The 22717-nt window shown below is 37.3% G+C and overlaps 1 protein-coding gene across 1 annotated transcript in view; it reads left to right on the plus strand.

Moving 5' to 3' along the window:
• The window catches only part of Nbeal1 (neurobeachin like 1), a 177479-nt gene that overhangs the window by 130072 nt on the left and 24690 nt on the right, over positions 1–22717 (plus strand). Inside the window, 5 exon segments of the mRNA XM_042666952.1 lie at positions 1429–1568; positions 5164–5294; positions 10164–10273; positions 11107–11224; positions 13544–13641. Coding sequence (XP_042522886.1) covers positions 1429–1568; positions 5164–5294; positions 10164–10273; positions 11107–11224; positions 13544–13641 — 597 coding nt within the window.

Raw genomic sequence — 22717 nt, forward strand, 5'->3', positions numbered from 1 at the left:
CTGGGCACGTCCCTGAGCTTTTGTGCTCAAGGCTGGCATTCTGCCACTTGAGCCATAGCTCCACTTCCAGCTTTTAGGCGGATAATTGGAGAGATTCATCTCATGAATCTCACTAGCTTTGAACTGTCCTGAGATCTCAGACTCCTGAGTAGCTAGGATTACAGATGTAGCCACCAGTACCCCAATTTTATTTATTTTTTTCCTTTAGATTACTACACATTGATTTCCACAACTTTGTGTGTTTGTTTAGTACTGGGGTTTGAACAGGGGGCCTTATGTTCTCATTTGGCCTTTTTGCTCAAGGCTGGCCCTTTACCACTTGAGCTATACCTCTACTTTTGAATATTAGCAGGTTAATTAGAGAAAAGTATCAGGGGTTTTCCTGCCTGAACTTAATTCAAACCACTATCCTCATACTCAGCCTCACAAGAAGCTAAGATTATATTTGTAAACCACCAGCATCTGGCCAATTTCAACAATTTTTGACTCCTGTTTCATGCATTTTTCTATTACCTTCATCACAAAAGGATGTCTAATTATCATATTGCTTATAATAACATAAAAATGCAAATAACCAAATGTCTAAAGTATGAAAGTGTTAACTTTTTGTACATAATATACTTTGCAATTTCATGCATCTATTTAAAATATTATTGTTTGGAAAAATGTTAACAGAAAATTCCTAAAAGATAAAGACATTTGCATGTAAAATGTATAGCATTTTCATATTTAAAAATATTCATAGGAGCTGCGCACTGCTGGCTAACAGCTATAATCTTAGGTATTCAGTAGTCTTAAGATCTGAGAATCTGAATTTGAGACAGCTAGACAACCTTGAAATGCTTATCTTCAATTAGCAAAAAACAAACTAGAGGCGTGGCTCAAGTGGTAAAGTTGCAGCCATGAGCAAAAAAGCTAGAGTAAGGGTGTTAGGTATGGATTCAATTCCCAGTAACAGCTCATATACACAAAACAATTGTATGACTGGGGATTTAGCTCAGTGACACAGCAAGCATCTGCCTATAAGGCCCTGGATTTGGCCTGCGACACTGTTAAAATATGAATATAAATATATACATTAAAAGTGACAGACATTCCTCAAAAAGGTATTATCATATCTGGGAATTAGAATGAATTATAATTAATTTTAAATTTCTTCTATTTAAATTATTTTTTAAATTTTTCCACAGTTATTATTACATTATACAAAAAATTTCAGAATTGTATAGTGGTGATATTTATGGTGTGGAAAAATGTGTAAAAATTTTATATGAATATGATTTAATGGATACAAATACATAGTTTGATAACCAAGCATGCGAATATGGACTGGCTTTTTAAAATTACTGTGTTTTCAATAAAAGTATACAACAACCCTCTTATGTAATTTTACTAATGTGATTATAAAACTCTACTTTCTTTTCTTAGATATGAAAATTTGAGGATCCTATGGGAACTGTTGATAAGTTTCATTATGGTACTCACTATTCCAATTCTGCAGGAGTCATGCACTATCTTATCCGGGTAGAACCATTTACTACCCTCCATATTCAGCTTCAGAGTGGAAGGTATGTTTAGAGTAAATAAACTATTTTCTTATGTCTGTGTTAGTGTTGAATACTGTCTGCCTTTATGGCATTTGCTGTGTTACCAGGCCATGTCTTTTTAAAATTCTTGTTTACTAGAATTTAATGCAGATAAAAATAGTCACACTAATTTGAGAATGAACTGATTGACACGAATGACTCTAAGGGGAATTTTTTTTCACTATTAACACAGTGCACTGGAAGTGGCACTGTGGCTTAAGTGGTGGAGCACTAGCCTTGAGCTGAGGAGCTGAGGGACACCGCTCAGGCCCAGAGTTTAAGTCCCACGGACCAACAAAAATAAATAAATAAATAGAACCCAATGCACCTTTGGGATTCGTACTGTTCTGAGGAACGCACTAAAGATTCCGATCTAATTGATATCTAATTGAGAGCTACATATAAGCTATGTACAGAATCAAATCTCAGCATTGACTGTGTAATCCTAAGAATATTTGTAAGGCAAATGGAAAGAGGAAACCATGGAGGGATAACACTGCCTTAAGAAGTCTTTGCTACCACTGTGTTAACATATTATCTGTGAGTATTTTAAGTTACCTACTTCACAGTTTTCTAATAATTATAAATAAACTTCTCTGAGAATCTTCTGTCCCTCAGTGAATCTTCCAAGTAGCTCTATTTTTATACTCATTTAGTTCACCTGTTGCTGTATTTCTTAGCATTACCATTTTGCCTTCCCTACCCAGTCATCCCCATCTTAAGTATAATAATAAACCTTGGTTTGGAAGAAAAGACTGTCCCCAAGATCATGAAACAGCACTAAAATATTAAATTTATCATGATAAGAGGTAATTTTCCCTCATAAGATACAATAAAGTATAACTAGATCTTTTCAGCTTTTTCTTATTTCCTGAATAAATAATTATTTACAGAACTTCAAAATGAATTCTTTTTATATTTCAGAAACACCATCAAGAAAATGCAAACGATCTTGAAAATTTGATGAAGGGTTTGCCTCTAGAATATATAATGAACCCTTACAACCAAAAAATAAAAATTAAAACAAAATTAAAAATGGACAGAGGATATAAATAGCTATTTCTTTAAAGAAAGCAAACAAATATCTAGTAAATAAATGTAAAAATGCCTTAATATCATTACCTATCAGGGAAACTGAAATAAAAATCATGTGAGAGATCATACCCACTAAGATGGCTATAATAAAAAAATATTTTTTAAAAAACCTTTTATTGGTTAACTGTTGAGCAATTGGATATCTGTACTGCTTGAAGTCTTTGTGAAAAATAATCTGGCATTTCTTCAAAAGGCTAAATGTAGAAGTGCTATTTAATCCAACAATTGTCCTACTAGATGCATATTCAAGATAAATTGAGACATAGGGTCACACAAAAGTTTGTACAGGGGCTGGGAAGGTGGCTTAGTGGTAGAGTGCTTGCCTTGAATGCCAGAGGCCCTGGGTTCGATTCCTCAACACCACATAAGCAAAAAAAGAAAGCTGGAAGTGGCACTGTGGCTCAAGTGGTAGAGCGCTAGCCTTGAACTGAAGGACAGTGCCCAGGCCGAGTTCAGGCCCCATGACCCGACCCAAAAAAAAAAAAAGTTTGTACACAAATGTTTATAATAGCACATAATAGTTCATAATAGTTGTAACACAGTATTCATCTACTGACACATGAGTAAATAAATGTAATATATCCATAAAATGGAATATTATTTGGCTGTGCATGAATAAAAAGACTAAAATATTGACACATGCTACACCATGAACGAACCTTTAGAACATTATGCTGAAAGACATAGGTATGCCAGAAGTCCACATATTCTGTGTGTTATGTGAACAGGCAAATCCATGGAGACAGAAAACAAATTATTATTTGCCAGGGATGAGAAGGTTCTAAAATTGATTATGGTAATGTTTGCAAACTAGGAATATACTCAGTTACATCATTGTACCATCCACCTCAGTTGAGTCAGTAGCATGGTGTATTGGTTTTATATCAGTTAACTTGGTATCTCTTAATTGTGAATAGGCCATCATTAGACTTTTTAAGTGGCCTAATGTTTGTCTGTAATTGAATTCATAGTTATGGTATGATTAGCTGTCTTAAATTAAGACTAATAGACATTAAAAAGTCAAATTAGTCATTAGAGTCACTTTATTCCTCATATCATGGCTTTAATTTTTTAGCCTCAAGATTAATGCTTTATAAATCTAGTAATACATTATCTAAGGCAGTAAAACAAAGAATTTGTGCTTTTTGTGTTAAAGAAAAATAATATAATTCTGGCATTACTGCTTGAGCTTATTCTGACAACTATAGACTGCGTACCCATAAAATTAATTTGGTTACAGTGACTCAAACCTTTAATGCTAGCTACTTCGGAGGTAGAGATTAAAGGATTGTAGTTTAAGATTAGCTCAATAAAAGAAGTTTGAGAGACTCCAGTGGCTTAGTGTAGTAACATACACTTGTTATTCAGCTATAAAGGAAAACACAAATACAAGTAATCATAGTCCAGTCTAGTCTGGTCATAAATCAAGACCTACCTTGCAAATAACCAATGCAAAAAGGGACTGGAGACATTGCGTAAGTAGTAGAGCATTTATTTACTTAGCAAACACAAGGACCTACATTTTATCTCCATTACCACCAAAAAATTAATTATAAATTAAATAAAGCCAATTTTTATGAAAATAAAATATAACTTAGCTACAGAGCTAATTTCCTAACTTACCAACTCTGGTTTTCAGCAGAAGAATTTGTATCTCCATTCATGTATTAAAGATTTAAGTCAGTGGCATTCTTGTAAGTCCATTAACCAAGTATATTAACACTATAAGATTTAGGCATAAAATTTGTGCTTTTTTTATTGTTTATTTTATAGCCTGGAGTTTGAACTCAAGGGCTTGAGCATTCACCAGCATTCTACTATTGTGCTTTACTCCTTACCCTATCTAAGCTTTTTTTCCCCTCAAGTCTCTTAAGAGTATATTTAATTTACATGGAATTTTTCCATTGTGGCTGGATTTTCAACTGTTTTAAGATGATTATTGGTGGTTGAAATTATAGCATTTAGCTCTTGACAACAAAATATGAAAGACATTGAAAATTATGTTTATAGACATTAAAGAGAAAGATTAACATTAGAATAGCTCTACTGGGCACAATGGCTCATGCTTGTAAGTTCAGCTACTTAGGAGGCAGCTATAGGTAGATCATGGTTCAAGGCCAGCCCGGGCAAAAAGCAGGACCTCAGAGAACAAGCTGGAAGTAGTATTTCACGCCTGTAATCTTGGTTAACACAGGAGGCATACACATAAGGATATTAGTCTGAGGCCAGCTAAAGCAAAATGTGCAAGACCTTATCTGAAAAAAAATAGCCAAAGCAAATAAGCCCTGGGAGTTTTGGCTCAGGTGGTAAAATGTCTGCATAGCAAGCATGAGACCTTGAGTTTAACCCCAATAAAAACAACAGCAAAACAAAAAGTGCAGGTCTAATAACTTAATCCTTAAAGTAGTTTCAACATTTTGTTTCACATGTCATGGCTACTTTCACCCACTAGTCACTGTTCTCTTTCAATTCTCACATGCAGGTTTGACTGTGCTGACCGACAGTTCCATTCCATTCCTGCTACCTGGCAAGCGCTCATGGATAATCCTTATGATGTGAAAGAACTTATTCCTGAATTCTTCTATTTCCCAGAGTTTTTGGAAAATCAAAATCGTAAGAAATAGGGTTAAAAATCTCATTGCATCCCAATGGAGAAGCCTGAAGAAATATCTTTCAGTCTGTTTTGTAATATTGTATTCCTACAGTTTATTCTGTGCATGAAGTACTCAGTGGCATGGTCTAACTGTGCCCGTATACAATCTTATCTTCCAGGGAAGGGCTACAGGGAACTAAGATAAATGAATCAAATTTGAACTGCTACAGTGTGTACTAAGAAGCAAAAATGGCTATATGCTGTCATTAAAAGCCTTTGAGTTAGATAAGGTGAGGATTTTGGTGGACCAAATGCATGAGTAAACTCATGTTTTTGTAGTTTTATTGGAACACAGCTAGCAAATTCATTTATGTATCAACTGTGTATCGCTCCTTACTGTGTATATCACTACAAACTAAAAAATATTTGTTTGAGTATAGTGACTCATGCCTATAATCCCAGCTTCTTGGGAGGTGAAGATAGGGGGGATCAATTTGAGGTTTCCATGAGAAAAAAAAAAGTCACAATCTTAAAGAACAAGCTGGGTTAGATGCCAGTGGCTCATACCCGAAATCCTAGCTTCTTTCAGGAGGCTGAGATCTGAGAATCATGGTTTGAAGTTAACCCAAGCAGGAATGTTCATGAACCTTATCTTCAAAAACCTTGCAGTTGAAATGTGTGGCTCAAGTGGCAAAACATCAACTTTGAGTGGACAACGCCCAGGCTTTTGAGTTCAAGCCCAAATACAGGCATGTGTGTGTGTGTGTGTGTGTGTGTGTGTGTGTGTGTGCATGTGTGTATGCACGTGCATGTGCTTGTGTGTATGTTCACAAAAAAGGAAAAAAGGAACAAACTGAGCATGATGGTAAACACCTGTAATTCTAGATGCCGAGAGTTATAGGTAGGATTATTGGGTTCAAATGGTAGGGGCATAAATCGAGTATAGAACTATTGCCTAGCAAGTTATAAGACTCCTGAGTTCAAGCTCCAGTACCATCCTCCCCATCAGAAAAAAAAAAAGGAGGAGGCTAGGAAGGTGGCTCAGTGGTAGATTGCTTGCCTTGCTTGCATGAGGCCCTGGGCTCGATTCCTCAGCACCACATAAAAAGAAAAAGTCCAAAGTTGCACTGTGGCTCAAGTGGTAGAGCACTAACCTTGAGCTGGAGAGCTGAGGGACAGCGCCCAGGCCCAGAGTTCAGACCCCACAACCGACAAAAATAAAAAATAAAAAATAAAAAATAAATATATATGTACATATATATACATATATAATCATATATATGTGTGTGTATATATGTTTATCTATATATGTTTATCCTTGATCCTCTATAGAAAATTTGCTGAATCCTGTTTTACAATATATATGAGGAAGCATATTGTTTACTACACTATTTGAAAATTAAAATTATGTTTTTGAAGTAGAGAAGCATGATGTTAAATAAGTAGTATGTGTGTAAGTGTATGGGTAGGGGTGAGTGTGAGTGTGTGTGCACGCGCGCGCGTGTGTGTGTGTGTGTGTGTGTGTGTGTGTGTGTGTGTGTGTGTGTGTGTATTTCTGGAGTTGCTACATAGGCATTCTACAACCTGAGCCATACCATTAGCCAATTTACTTTCATTTTGTTTCAAGTAGAAACTCATTTTTTGTCAGGGCCAACCTGGGCTGCAATCCTGCATGGCTGAAATGACAGGCTCATGCCACTGTGCCCTTTTGACCTGGGCTCTTTTTACTTTTTTAAAGCTTTTTATCCTTGTCTACCACTCAAGTATCTATAGGATTTCAGGTGTGAGCTACTACTCTTGGCCTAAATCTTTTAAAATATCCAAAAAGTTTTCTGCACAATAGTTTTACATTTCACTCATTTATTCATTCATTCAGTGGCATTGGGTATTGAGTTCAGAGCCCTGCACTTGGTAAGCAGGTATTCTCCCATGGAGCTACATTTCTAGCCCTACACTTTTTTTTTTTTTTTTGTCGGTCATGGGGCTTGAACTCTGGGCCTGGGCACTGTCCCTCAGCTCTTCAGCTCAAGGCTAGCGCTCTACCACTTGAGCCATCACGACACTTCTGGTTTTCTGAGTGGTTTATTGGAGATAAGAGTCTCATGGACTTTTCCTGCCGGGGCTGGCTTTGAACCATGAACCCAGATCTCAGCCTCCTGAGTAACTAGGATTACAGGTGTGAGCCTGGCTCCTACACTTATTTTTAAGCACATATAAAGAAATAGACAAGATTTTGCTAGTTGCTGTTCTTTAGGACAATTCAAGTGTCATTTTCCAAATTTTTTTTCTCCCCCAGCAGATAACATTAATGTTGGACCTTCACTTGCTTACTAAAATTATTCTTTATAGTGTAGAAAGCACATTCAGAATTAATGTCAGTTTGCTCATGCATTGCAAAACATGTTGTTGGTGACAAGAGTATTTCATTCTCAGAGTAAGAGAATCAGAGTTGCTGACTTTCAGAAAATGAGGTTGGCCTCTGATTCTAGACTCAATGAATTATTAGACTGGAGTTTCTGGGAGCTTCCAGAGTATATTGGATTAGCAGGGTAAATACAGATGAAAATTTCAAGATACTCTTGGCTTGACACATCCTGACATTTATTGTAATGAATTGCTGTCCTCAGTACTATAACATGATGGCTCCATTTCTAACTATATATTTTCTTTGTCTGAAATGAGGAGGGGTAAGCGAAAGCAAATGTCAGTCAATATACCTTTAGGCCAAGTGCTGGAGACTCATGCCTATAATCCTAGCTCTATAAATATAGCTAGTATATATATATATATATATACATATATATATATATATACACACACACACACACACACACACACACACACACACACACATACATATATACCTTCAGGAATGAATTATAATTTAAGCCAGTTGAACCTGTGACTAGTATAAATGGTGATATAGTGTAAATAGTGAAATATAGTATTTTCTATGCAAAAGCACAGAGGAATGCTAGTTTCAGATAATATAATCACTGCCAATTTCTTTCTGTATTTTCACTCTGCCATTCTGATTGATGGGGCGTTTTCCATGTGTCTAGTACCTTTCCTGGTTACAAATGACTTAGAAGTAGATACAATAGCATCTTAGAAGTGGAATTGTTAACATATTGTGCCCTTTTATTTATTTATTTATTTTTGGTTGTTGTTGTTGGTGGTGGTGGTGGTGGTCATCGTGGGGCTTGGGCACTGTCCCTGAGCTGTTCAGCTCAAGTGCTTTACCACTTGAGCCACAGTGCCACTTCCGGTTTTCTGGTGATTAATTGGAGATAAGAGTCTCATGGACCTTTCTGCCAGGCTGTCTTTGAACCGTGATCCTCAGATCTCAGTCTCCTGAATAGGTAGGATTACAGGCCTGAGCCACCAGTGTCCAGCTTTGTGCCCTTTCTTAAAAGTAAGAAACTCTTTCTTTTTGGTGATATTAGGTTTGAACTCAGGGTCTTGTGTTTGCTAATTAAGCACTTACCCTCTCACTTGAACCAATCAACTCCTTTTTGTTTTGGTTGTTTTCAGGGTAGGGGGGTCTCAATTTATGCCCAGACTAGTCCATTTGTAGCTAGGATGGTAGGTAATCACCACTGTGCCTAGTCATTAGATAACAGACATGAGCTACTTAGCCATTGATTGAAATGAAGTCTTTAGAACTTTTATGCCTGGGCTGGCCTTGAACCATGATCTTCCAATCTTTCCTTCCTAAGTAGCTAGGATTAAAGGCAGAGCCAAAAACCCTTTCATATAACCTCTTTCTTCAGAACTGGGTCATGTATTAACCTCTAAATGGGTACATGAATAGATATGAATTATAGGTCAGAGTGAGCATTCAAGTAAAATAAAGGTTCTGCTAGCAATTAAAAAATAAAACCATCGGTGAACAATGAATGGTATCTATTACATAGTGGAAGATTTAACATAAAGAAAAAGACCCTGTGCATCCTATCGTTCTATGAAATTTAAACGTCTTCCCAACTTGGGGATGATGATATTTTAAAGGCAGCACACAGTTAGTTTAAAGCTGTTATTTTAAGATTTTTTGGAGGTGTTTATGTTAACACTTCCTATCACACTGCATAATGAAGAAAACTTCATATTTGGGAAAATTTTTTAAATGCATGTTCTAACTATAAAACAAATCTTCATTATGGAAGTATCTACTTAGAATGATGGTATATAAATATCTTATTATTCTATAACACAAATACAGCTCTTCCAATAAGTGAATTTAAGGTACAAGTAACCACAAAAAGCTCTAAGGAATTATATTTTGTGAGTTAAAGCATTAGAGAAACTGTATTATTTATTTATAATGTAAGAAGAATAATTAATATTGCATGGATTAAAGTGAAAGTTGTAGCTATAATTACCTCCAGTTTTACATTGTGATAATAAATTTAAAACTATTTCATGGTTTTTTTTTTGCTTTATTGTACTCAGTTTTGAACTCAGGACCTTGCTAAAGCAAGTGTCTACCACATGTGCTATATCTCCAGCTCTTTTTACTTTAGTTTTTTTAATAGGTTCTCAGTTTTTGCCTTGATCTACCCTGGACCACCTACCTCCTATTTACACTTCCCTTATACCTACGATGACAAACATGCACCACCATGCCCAAAACAAGGTCTTACCAACTTTTTGGGGGGGCTAGAATCCAACCTTAACCCTCCCAATCTCTGTCTCCTGAGTAGGTAGGATTATACTCATGAGCTACTATATATGATTATGAGTTTTAATTAAGGGATAAAGTATGTTCTAATAAATAAGAAGTTTTAAAAAGCCATGTATTTTGCCTAGTAATATGACTTATTTGTATTTTTGTAACTTCATTTCTTTAAATCTACAGCAATTTGATTCTTTATCTTTACATGTCTCAGAATTTAATTTGGGTCGTCTTCAAGTCTCCAAAGAGCTAGTAAATGATGTCATTCTTCCCAAATGGGCTAAATCAGCTGAAGATTTCATCTGTAAACATAGAAAAGCTCTGGTAAGAGTTTTGTCTACTAACAGATTATTATTCAAATGTGCTTTTCAAAGAGTATAATAAAATGCATCTATTTTTCTAGTTTAATTTGTAACCTATTAATACAAATGCTATTTTAGAAAGTACAACATAGTAATTTATTTTTAGAATATGAATCTTTTGATACAATGAGTATATAATACAGTACATAAACATGTCACAAAGTACAAGTTAAGCAAAACACTAACGTGTGTTTATTTCCTCTTATTTTAAACTGTTATTGTCATTTTTCATCCTGTATTAGATTAATAGTACAATAATCTAGAATATAGTAGATATAAATTGAATGATCAGTGTATGTAATAGATACTAGATAAAAGTTTAAGATGATGAGCTGGGTACTTAGGTGGCTCATGCCTGTAATCTTAACTACTCAGAAAACTGAGATCTGAGGATGGCTACTCAAAGCCAGCCTTGGCAGGAAAGTCTGTGAGACTATCTGCAATTAATCACAAAAAAAAAAAAAAGCCAGAAGCATAGCTATGGCTCAAGTGGTAGAACACTAGCCTCAATCTGAAAAGGCTCAGGGTCTGTACCCAGAGCCCTGAATTGAAGCCCAGGACTAGCAAGAAAACAAACAACCAAACTACCAAAAAAAAGAATTGTGTGTACAAAACCAAGGCTAGTCATCTCTTCATTAAGATGGAGTCTTTTCTGTGTTGGCTGGCCTAAAACAGTGATCTGCCTAGTCTCAGCCTCCCACATGGGGTAGGATACAGGAATCGCCACCGTGCTCAGCTATTTATACTGTAGTTGGAAGATGTCCATGTTAATTCTTAAATTTCCTCTTTTTCTAGGAGTCTGAATATGTTTCAGCTCACCTTCATGAATGGATAGATCTGATTTTTGGGTATAAGCAGAGAGGTCCAGCAGCAGTGGAAGCACTTAATGTTTTCTATTACTGTACTTATGAAGGTATAAACTTTTATACTTTCTCTTAAATTATTATTGGCTTTATGTGTACATGGTATTTTGAGCCTATCTTACAGAAAAGACTAAATTACAAAACAGCTTTCTGGTTTAAAGATTTAGAAACTGCTGCCTTTTCTTTTAATAATAGTGGTTAATTGTGTTCATTAGACCCTTGGCATCAAGGTACAGTTTGCCATTAAGGAAAAACCATAACTGCTCAAGATGCATAGAACTCAGTACTGTACTGCAGATGCTTGAATCGTTTTTCCCCACAACTCCACCTAGGTGTTACTAAAACATGCTACCTTTCAACAGATCTAAAATTTTTATTATTTAAATTAAGCACATTAATTTTTACCTGCTTCTTGAGCACCATTTACTTTTTGGGAGGCTTATGTTCACAAAATGAAAGACAAGAAAACACTAAGAAAATCACACATTTAAACACAACTGTTAGCAATGGATGACTGACTGAGAGCTACTCCGTATCATCTGAACTTTTCAGTGTTTATATGGGAATTTAACATTTTTGTTTTTAAAATTTCTTTTGATATTTTAATTGTTTCTCATTTGACTATACTTTATCAAACCATGAGAATATGATGGCTTTAGTCTGTATTTAAGTATGATTATAAATTTGAATATTGTATGTCCTATTTAGGATCCTACTTTATTCTGACTTATATTATTTTCAAACTTTGAAAAAAGGCCTGTAATCCGAGCAGTTTAGGAGATTAAGAACAGATGGGTTTATGTCTGAGTCCAGTACAGACAGAAAAGTTCACTAAACTCCATTTCAACCAATATCTGAGCACAGTGGCGATTCTTGTATTCTAACAACCTATGTGGGAGGCTGAGATTAGGAAGATCACTGTTTTAGGTCAGCCCACACAGAAAAGACTCCATCTTAATGAGAGAGATGACTGGGCTTGGTTTTCCACACGTATCATCCCAGCTTGGATAAGAGCCCTAAAATAGATAGGTTGTAGTACAGGCACACTCCCATTTAGGAAGCAAGACCCTGTCTCAAAAATAAACACTGTGTAAAAAGGCTGGAGGTGTGCTCATCAGCAGAGTACCTGCTTGGCAATCATGATTCCCTGAGTTCAAGCCTACATACTGAAAAAAGAATTCAATTAAAATTATTTAGCTCAGAAGAATGTTTTGTGATGGCTTAAAAGGCAAAGAAGTCATTATCTCTTTACTAATTATTAAGTGGATCTAGTAGTTCTAAAGATTATGAATGGTGTGGAGTTTTGTGAATTTGAACAGAGCTCACATGACTTTTGGTAAATAAATAATCTATTTTTACTATGCTAGATCAGTTCAGACCATTGACTTTTTTTTTGATCATGTGGCTTGAACTCGGCTTGGGTGCTGTCTGTGTGCTCTTCAGCTCAAGGCGAGTGCTCTACCGCTTGAGCCACAGCACCAATTCCGGTTTTCTAGTGGTTTATTGGAGATAGGAGTCTCATGGAGTTTCCTGCCTGGGCTGGCTTTGAACTTGATCCTCAGATCTCAGCTTCCTGAGTAGCTAGGATTACAGGCATGAGCCACCAGCGCCTGGCCCATAGACTTATTAAGGAGGTAGTTCTACATGATTTAGATTTAAACTGACTTGGCCAGTTATTAGGAATTTAGAAATGTAAAAACCCTTATTAAGTGTGGCTTGACTATATTCAGTTGACAAAAACATCACCTTTCTAAAACCTTTCTTTCTTCCTTCTTCCCTTTTTTCCTTCTTCTCTCCCTCCTCCCTTCCTGACTTCCTCACTTCCTCCTTTCTTCCTTTTCTTCCCTTTCTTCTTTCTTTCCCTTCTTTACTTTCTTTCCTTTGCCAGTCCTGGGGCTTCAACTCTGGGTGGGACACAGTCCCTGAAATTGTACGCTGGAGCCACAACTTTACTTCTGGCTTTTTGTGGTTAATTGGAGATGTGAGTCCCATGGACTCTCCTGCCCAGTCTGGCTTTGAATTGTTGTATTCAAATCTTTGCCTCCTGAGAAGCTAGGATTTAGGCATGAGCCACTGGTTGCTGGCCTAAAACCTTTATTTTTAAGTAGTGATATATTTACAGAACTTTTCTAGAATATGCCTAACAATCTCTTAATGTACTTTAGTTCTAAATTATGAATGGAATTTATTTTTATGCATTTTTAATGTTTGAAGATTTACTGGGTTAAAAATTACCTCTACCCAATATTATTATAAATTGAACAGATAATATTTAGGTAAAAATAATCTAAAGCCTCCAAGATAATAGTTATTTACCATGCTGATCTGTTTTCACTCTATTGTGAGTTGACTACATCTCCTGGTTTTAGGAGCTGTTGATCTGGATGCCTTAACAGATGAAAAGGAAAGAAAAGCCTTAGAAGGGATGATTAATAATTTTGGGCAAACACCCTGTCAGTTGTTAAAGGTAAATATTATGTAACTTATTGACAGCTTAAGAGGTCTAGAATTAAATTGCTACGGAACAATGCTACAATTATTTTTAAGGGTTTTAATTAAGAACCTTAGTGAATTTGGAAAAAAATTATACTTATCACTTAAAATAGATTTAATTGATTGTTATTATTTTGAAAGTAAAAAATACTGCAGTTAAGATCCATGTATGACATGAAATATTTTTTTAAAAATCCATGTATGAAGCCAGGTATGTGAGACATGCCTATAGTTTTGCTTACTTGGGAGGTTGTGGTGTGAGAATTGTTAGTTTTAGGCCAGCTTGGACAACATAGTGACTCTACATCTCAATAAAGAGACTCTCCATCTTACCCTGCCATCAGAGGTAGTTGAGAAGGGGGATGGTCTGATATGATTTCCACTTAGGCAGCTGAAATCACGGCTATGGAAGGTACTGTGGTCAATGGTCTTGCCCTTTGGCAAGTGCAAACCCTATCACCTGAGAAATACTGTGGAGATTGAGAGCTCTGAGCCCAGGCCTGTGATATTGTTCAGTGTTTGCAGCCTATTTGCCACAGGGTGATTTATTCCTGGGCAAGATCCAAAAGGTCTGAGATTAGCAGACAGAGTTCCAGAGTCCCAATTCTCTTGTTCCATGCAGATCTCAGTACTGTTTGCTTCCCCAACTCTGACACCCTCAAGAAGATACCTCTTGCCTTGCTCATTTGCTGTAGCACTTGGTGGAGTCTCTGGAGCAAGTGGGAATCTTCCTTGCCCTCAGACCACAAAGCTTATTGGGGCTAGCAGTGGTTTTGTGGGTCACAAAAAAGGGAAGCTTTTAAAGAGAATGTAGCCTTAAAGCTGAAAGGGTTGGCCCTCAGCCCATATACAACACCAGCCTGAACAGAATAGAATCTAGCCATAATACTCTTCCCACCTTACTCTACTCCACTTGAAATCTTCCAGTCTTACCTCTAAGACTGGAAGTTTCTCAAAAGGAGCATCTCTACTTTTAAAAAAAATTACATTTTTAGTATTCTTTTTATGTTATTCTTTAAAAGTTATATTTTGGTATTTTACTTTTTTGGTCTTTTATTCCTCTTTGTGCATTTCTCTAGTTTAGTCATATTATCATCATCACTATTTTTATTATTGGAGGCAGTGGTGGTAATGGTGGTAATGACACTGGGCTTTGTACTCAGGGCTCAGTCATGCATATAGCCCCCTTTTTCTTTGGTTTAGAGATAAGATGTCACTTTTTACCTGTAATAGTGTGGATCATGATTCTCCAGATTCTATACTTCTTACTGTAACTGAATGATAGGCGTACATCCACATGCTCATCTTTTTCTGTTAAAATGGGTTCTAGTGAACTTTTTTATTTTTTAACCTGAGCTGACCTGGGACCATGATCTTCCTGATTTCATCCTCCTATATAGTTGGATGACAAGTGCATGTCCTTATGGCCAAGCTATCCATTGAGAAGGGATCTCATGAATTTTTTGTTCAGGCTGGCTTTGAATAACAGTCCTGGTCTCCATCTCCATAAGTGTGAACCACTGTCACCCTGTTATCTACTTGACTTTTTGTCTCTTGTGCTTTTTTACTTCTCACATTCTTTTTATTTTTCATTCTCTTTTTATTTAACATTGTTCTTTCTTTCCCCTCATACCTCCTTTATTTTATTCGTTTATTTTTTTAAACTTTGTTCATTTTTTTTATTTTGTTTTCTGGCATTTGTTAGTTTATCGCAAGGCCTCACACTCTTGGGTGATTTTTTTTTTTTGTGCAAGGTTGGTACTCTACCACTCTTGCCACAGCTCTACTTCTGGCTATTTGCTGGTTAAATGGAAATAAGAGGCTCACAGACTTTTGCCATGTCTGGCTTCAAATTGTGATCCTCAAATTTCTGCCCCCTGAGTAACTAGGATTGCAGGTGTCAGCCACCAGCACCCATCTTTATTAGTTTTTAACTCCATAAACTAATCAATATTTTTATTGCCGCTTTCTTTTTTTGTGGTGGTTAAGGTTATAGTAGTTGGCTTTAATTGATTTGAGGTTGGTCAGAACAAGTATTTAAACTCAGGGCCTTGCATTTGCTAGTTAAGGTGCTTTACCACTTGAGCCATGCACTCAAGGCCTTTCTCCTTTACAATTTTTTGAGTAGGGTATTGTTTTATACTTAGGCCAACTTGGACTTCAATTCTTTTTTTTTTATTTTTTTTGTCGGTTGTGGGGCTTGAACTCTGGGCCTGGGTGCTGTCCCTCAGCTCTTCAGCTCAAGGGGAGTGGTCTACTTGAGCCACAGCACCCTTCTGGTTTTTCTAGTGGTTTATTGGAGATAAGAGTCTCATAGACTTTCCTGCTCAGGCTGGCTTTGAACTGTGATCCTCAGATCTCAGCCTCCTAAGTAGCTAGGATTATAGGCAAGAGTCACCGGCGCCCGGCTGGACTTCAATTCTTTTATTAACTCTTCCCATGTAGTTAGGGTGACAGGCATGTACCACCATATCCAGCTTTTATTGGTTGAGATAGGGATCTGGTGAACTTTTTTGCCAGAGCAGGCCTGAAATCCTAATCCTTCTGCTATCTACCTCCCATTTTTAATATATATGTCTGGCTTGTTTTGGTAGTGTTGCTATTACAGCATTTTGTTTTGGTTTTCTTCTCTTGTGGATTGAACTCTCAAGAGAAAGCTGTTCACCTAAAATATCCCTGTCACTGGGTGCTGGCTAAGATCTAAGGACCATGGTTTGAAGCTAGACCAAGCAGACAAATCTGAGATAATCTTATCTTCAGGTAGTCAGCAAAATGCTGGAAGTATAAATGGGGCTCAAGTGGAATGCTAGCCTTGAGTGAAAAAAGTAAGAACATGAGGCTCTGAGTCCATGCCTCAGTACACACACGTGCATGCATGAGTATACACACACACACACACAATCCCTAAAGAGATAACCATCCCAGTAGAGCCCAGCCATAAGCTAACAAAAAATATGAAAAACTAAGGCAATATGATGTCTTCAAAAATTTATAACTCAGTAGTTGAATTAAAAAATGCTGAAATGAATGAAATGACAAAAATTTGTCTTTTTTTTTGGGGGGGGGGTCTGGTCGTGGGGCCTGAACTCTGGGCCTGGGCGCTGTCCCTCAGCTCTTCAGCTGAAGGCTAGTGCTCTACCACTTGAGCCACAGTGCCACTTCCGGCTTTTTTCATTTTGCTTATGTAGTGCTGAGGAATCGAACCCAGGGCCTCATGCATGCAAGGCAAGCGCTCTACCACTGAGCCACCTTCCCTGCCCAAGAATTTGTCTTTTTAAAAGTGATCAATAACATCAAAGAGGGTTCAAATAACAAATCAATGAAGAAGTCAATTCAATGCCTGGGTGATAAATATAACTTAAGAAATCCAGCTGGATGCCAGTGGCTCATGCCTATAATCCTACCTACTCAGGAGGCTGAGATCTGAGGATCATGGTTCAAAGCCAGCCTGAGCAGGAAAGTTCATGAGACTCTTATCCTCAGTTAAACATAAAGAAACTGGAAACTAAATAGAAAACTTTCAATAGACTAAACCAGGTAGAAGAAGGAATATCAGTAATTGAAGATAAAATTGAGGAAAAAATACATTTAGATGGCAGTAATTTTTATTTTTTTAAGCAATTATAAAGTGGAGCTATGGCTCAAGTGGTAGAGCACTCACCTTGAACTGAAGAGCTGAGAGACAGCTCCCAGGCCCAGAGTTTAAGCCCCATTACCCCACTAAAGTAACTGATTGGTTCATTAGCCATCACCAGTGGCTCATTCCTATAATCCTAGCTACTCAGGAGGCCGAGATCTGAGTATCACGGTGCAAAGCCAGCCCAAGAAGGAAAATCCGTGAGACTCTTCTCTCCAATTAACCACTAGAAAAACTGGAAGTGGCACTGTGGCTCAAGTGGTAGAGCACTAGCCCTTGAGCCAAAGAGCTGAGGGGGACAGTGCCTAGGCCAGAGTTCAAGCCCATGACCAAAAAAAAAAAAAGGCAATTATGATCACAACATTCAAGACCTCTGAGAGATGACTAAGATACCCAACATTACAAGTAAGGATGTAAAAGGTGCAGTCAATAAACAGAGTAAATTCATAGAAAACTAAATGAAATTATAGCATAAAATTGTCCAGATCTTAGAAAATTCAAGTATCTGACACATTTAAAACTTCAAGTAGAGGGAGTGGTGCTGTAGCTTAAGTGACAGAGTGCTTTCCTTGAGCTTAGGGACAGCACCTAGGTCCAGAGTTCAAGCCCCACAACTGGCAAAAAAAAAAAAAAAAAAAAAAACTTCAAGTAGACTAAAACCAGTAACTTTTATATATAACAATGAAGAACATGCTAAGAAGGAAATCAGGCAAACAGCCCCATTCAGAGTAGCATCAAGCAAAAATAAATAAAATACCTAGGAATAAAGAGCAACTTTCTCAACCACTGTCTCTTCTCAGGAGTTCTAGCCACTCTTGGGAATTCCTAGGGAGCATACCAAGATACCTCAGAAGCTTGGAAATACTGTAATTCCAGAGTCTTCTACATGTCTCTATATACAAAGAAAATGAATATATAACTATCCATGGGGAATTCCTGGCAAGATGGAGGTTGAGTAACATCATCTGGCATTTTCCTTTGTCAGTCTGCTTTATAGAACTGCTAAAGAAGTTAATGCTGGTGACAAAGTACTTTACAGCCCATCAATATCTCACAAGCTTTCTCCCACAGCTATGGCTGAAAGTGGATCAGCATACCCTAGTGCTAATGCCAAGGCACAGAAACCTTTCACGGTGGTAGAGACACTGTAGACAGCCAGCCCACCCACACCAACTGCACCATAGAAACCTCTTCAAGACAAACATGAGCTCTGAGGTTTGACTGAGAACCACCACCAGCAACAGTTCCATCTAGGAAATCAAGTCTGGACAGAGCCCAGAAATGTCAGCCTCTGATACAGGAAAACACCTGTGCTGATGCAAAGAACAGTAACAGTTGTCAAGGACTAGGGAGACAGAAGATTCCACAATGTAAAAAGGAAGTGAGTAGGATTAGGTAGTTAAATGTCCATAGTCCAGAAAATTTCACTGGAGATATTCTTCAATCCCCACCCCACCATGCTGGGAAGCAGGCCCTAAGCTAGCCATTATCCTAGAGACAAGTCTCCAACTAGGCTGCCATCTATTGGACTTAGGGTTAACCAAAACAGCTGCATTGGAGAGCAGTTGAAAATGCTGATTTTTTAAAACTGTTTGCTATTTTTTATTTTATTTGTATTTTTTTGTACCAGTCCTGGGGCTTGAACTTAGGGCCTACGCACTGTCCTTTACCTTTTCTGTTCAAGGCTAGGGCTCTACCTCTTAAGCCACAGCTCCATTTCTGGCTTTTTTGTTAGTTAAATTGGAGATAAAATACTCACTGACTTTTCTTCCCCAACTGGCTTTGAACCACGATCCTCAGATCTCAGCCTCCTAAGTAGTTAGGATTATAGGCATGAGCCACTGGTGCCCACCCCCTTTTTTTTTTTTTTTTGCCAGTCCTGGTGCTTGAACTCAGGACCTGGGTACTGTCCTTGAGCCTCTTTGTGCTCAAGGTGAGCACTCTAGCACTTAAGCCATAGCACCACTTCCAGATTTTTCTGAGTAGTTTATTGGAGATAAGAGTCTCACGGATTTTTCTGCCCAGACTGACTTCGAACTGTGATCCTCAGATAACTTCCTGAGTAGCTAAGATACAGGTGTTTGCCACCAGTACCTGGTTCATTTTCTTTTTTTTCTTTTTATTTATTTTTAATTTTTTATTGTAAAGATACTATACAGAGGGTTACAGTTACATGAGTAAGGTAATGAGTACACTTCCTATTGAGCATTGTTACTCCCTCCATTGTTTTCCTCCTACCATCCCTTCCCTCCCTACCTTTCCCGAGGTTCTTTTTTTTTTTTTAATTGTGATTAAGTGATTACATAATTTCCCAAATTTCACAGTATTGTGGAATAATGATGCTCATTTAAAGTCACAAGTTCATTCTAACCATTTTCTTTTTAGTTTTGATCTTCCTCCCATTTCTTTAAAAAACTTGATTAAATCTTTTTTTGTTTTGTTTTATTTTTTTTGGGGTCCAGTCCTGGGGCCTGAACTCTGGGCCTGGGCGCTGTCCCTCAGCTCTTCAGCTCAAGGCTAGCGCTCTACCACTTGAGCTACAGTGCCACTTCCGGCTTTTTTCTTTTTTCTTATGTGGTGCTGAGGAATCGAACCCAGGGCCTTGAGCATGCAAGGCAAGCGCTCTACCACTGAGCCACCTTCCCAGCCCCTTGATTAAATCTTAAAGTATATCATCTCCTTTCTTCTGTCACCCATCACCATTTATAATTTCCTTCCATCTGCAATCAGAATATGAGCTTTTCACTCATTTTTTTTTATTGTGAAAATACTGTACAGAGGGGTTACAATTACATGGGCAAGATAATGAATACATTTCTTATCAAGCATTGTAGCCTCCTCTGTTTCCCCTTCCCATCCCTTCCCATCCTCCTCTCCCACCCCCCACCCAATCCTCCCCGCTTCCCCCCCCCCACCAAAATTGTAAAGTTCGTTTTCGACATAACGACTTGTACATCTCATTGTTGCAGTGGGTCCACCTGTATCCCTATTTAAACGATTTGTTTTTCCCCTTCCCCTCCACAAATTATACCGACATCAAATACAGTGAAAGCAGGGGTTATACTGTGGGGGAGGGACATACAAAGCAACAAAGAAATAATCTTATAAGTGTGTTAAAAACAATCGCATGAAAGAAAAAAACATTTGAATTCATATCTTAGGGTTCATTTCCCTAACATCACCTTATTTGATCTTTTCTGCTTGACTCAGACATAGATATTGCAAATAATCCTCAGAGAAAGAACTGCCCAATAAATAAGTGGGCTAAAGACTTAAAGAGAAACTTCTCTGAAGAGGAAAGAAGGATGGCCAATAGACACATGAAGAAATGCTCAACCTCCCTAGCCATAAAAGAAATGCAAATCAAAACTACATTGAGATACCACCTCACTCCAGTTAGAATGGCTAGAATCAAGAACTCTAAAAACAGTAGATGCTGGAGGGGCTGTGGACAGAAGGGAACCTTACTGCATTGATGGTGAGAGTGTAAACTTGTTCAACCACTTTGGAAAGTAGTATGGAGGTTCCTCAAAAGACTCCACATAGAGCTCCCCTATGACCCAGCAATTCCACTTTTGGGCATTTACCCTAAAGCTATAGCACGACTATGTTTATTGCAGCACTATTTACTATAGCTAAGATATGGAACCAACCCAGATACCCTCAGTAGATGAATGGATCAAGAAAATGTGGTATATATACACAATGGAATTCTATGCCTCCATCAGAAAGAATGACATTGCCCCATTTGTTAGGAAATGGAAAGGCTTGGAAAAAATTATATTAAGTGAAGTAAGCCAGGCCCAAAGAAACATAGGTCCCATGGTTTCACTCATATTTTGATCTCTTTCTTTTGCAATCCTTCTTTGTTACCTATACTTTTACTAGGTTATTAAATTCATAGGTCATCTTGTTTGTTTTCTCTTTCTCTTTCTTCCTTGATCTAATATTAGTTATTTTCTACCTATATCATTTCACTTTCTCATTAATCTTATCTATTAACCTTTGCCACTACTTCTTCATGCCTTAGGACATTAGGCACCTTATTTATTTACATCAGTCCCTGAATCTCCTTCCCACCAGCAGCATTACTAAGGAAGGGCAAATAATCATCTTGCTCCTATAGTTCTCTAAAGATACTAGTGCAATAGTAGTGAGTGGCATTTATTAGGGATTGTTGTGACTTCGGGACTGTTTCTGCAGCTATGCTTCCTTTTCCCATGGCGTCATGAGCCCTGTGCTTGCAAATATACATATACCACAACCCAGCCACTAGTCAGTCTTATTTAAACATTGTAAAGACAACAACTGAAAGCACCCAGAAGATTGAAATCTTAAAACAAAAACTTAGTCCTACATGTGTAAACCCCAACATAGAAATACATTGGTTTCCTTCAAAGCTAACCCTACAGTTAAAAAAAATTTTTTTTAACTAAGGAAATGCAGATGAAAACTGAAAGACTTCTGAGAAGCATCAAAACACCAAACCTACAAATAATAGATATAGCAGAAGGAAGAGAGTTACAAGTAGTTATTTAATAATAGCAACCTCCCTAATCCTGAAAAAGAAGGTCATCCCACTGCAGGAAATCTAGAATACTAACTGGGAAATAGCAGAGAATAAATACCCTAGTCATAGTTTATAGACCCAAGAAAGAGTATTAAAAGCTGTGAGAGAACTGAAAAATCACATCTAATAGCAAACCCATCAGAATCACAGCAGAATACTCAAAACAGAAATTGTAAAAGCAAAGAATGATATAGTCAAGGGTGTCTATTCAATATAGTGCTGGAGTTTATAGCCAGAGTAATAAGGCAAGAGAAAAAAAGTGAAAGAAACATAAACAGTAAAGGAAGAGAAAAAAGTGAGAGACACAAATAGTAAGGGAACAAATCAAATTATCCTTATTTATACATGATATAATGTATCCTTAAAATATTTCAAAGGCTTAAAAAAGCCCAAAGGCTCCACAAAAAAACTCCTAGATCTGGTGAACACTTGGCCAAGTAGCAGGTTATAAAATTCACATGCAGAAATCATTAGCTTTTCTATATACCAACAGTGAAGAAGCTGAGAAAGAAATCAGGCCTTTGTCTTTTATATGTTTATTTGGTTTGGGGAGGGAAGGGGAAGCTCAGAAATGATGGGATAAAAGGGTGGACCACTTCAGTAACACTCACTGGACCCTATGTTGTAAATGAGCTATACAATTTGGGGAGAAGGAGGGTTGAGAGGGGAAAAACTAGGGACAAAAATGAGGGAAGGGTGACACTGTTCAAAAAGAAATGTACTCATTACCTGACTTATGTAACTATAACCCCTCTGTACATCATTTTTACAACAAAAAATCAGAAAATAATTCCATTCACAATAGCCTCCAAAAGAAAATAGCTAGGAATAAGCTACCTACCA

The sequence above is a fragment of the Dipodomys spectabilis genome, unplaced genomic scaffold (genome assembly GCF_019054845.1).
Source record: "Dipodomys spectabilis isolate Male_0828 unplaced genomic scaffold, ASM1905484v1 ptg000373l, whole genome shotgun sequence".
NCBI lineage: Eukaryota > Metazoa > Chordata > Mammalia > Rodentia > Heteromyidae > Dipodomys > Dipodomys spectabilis.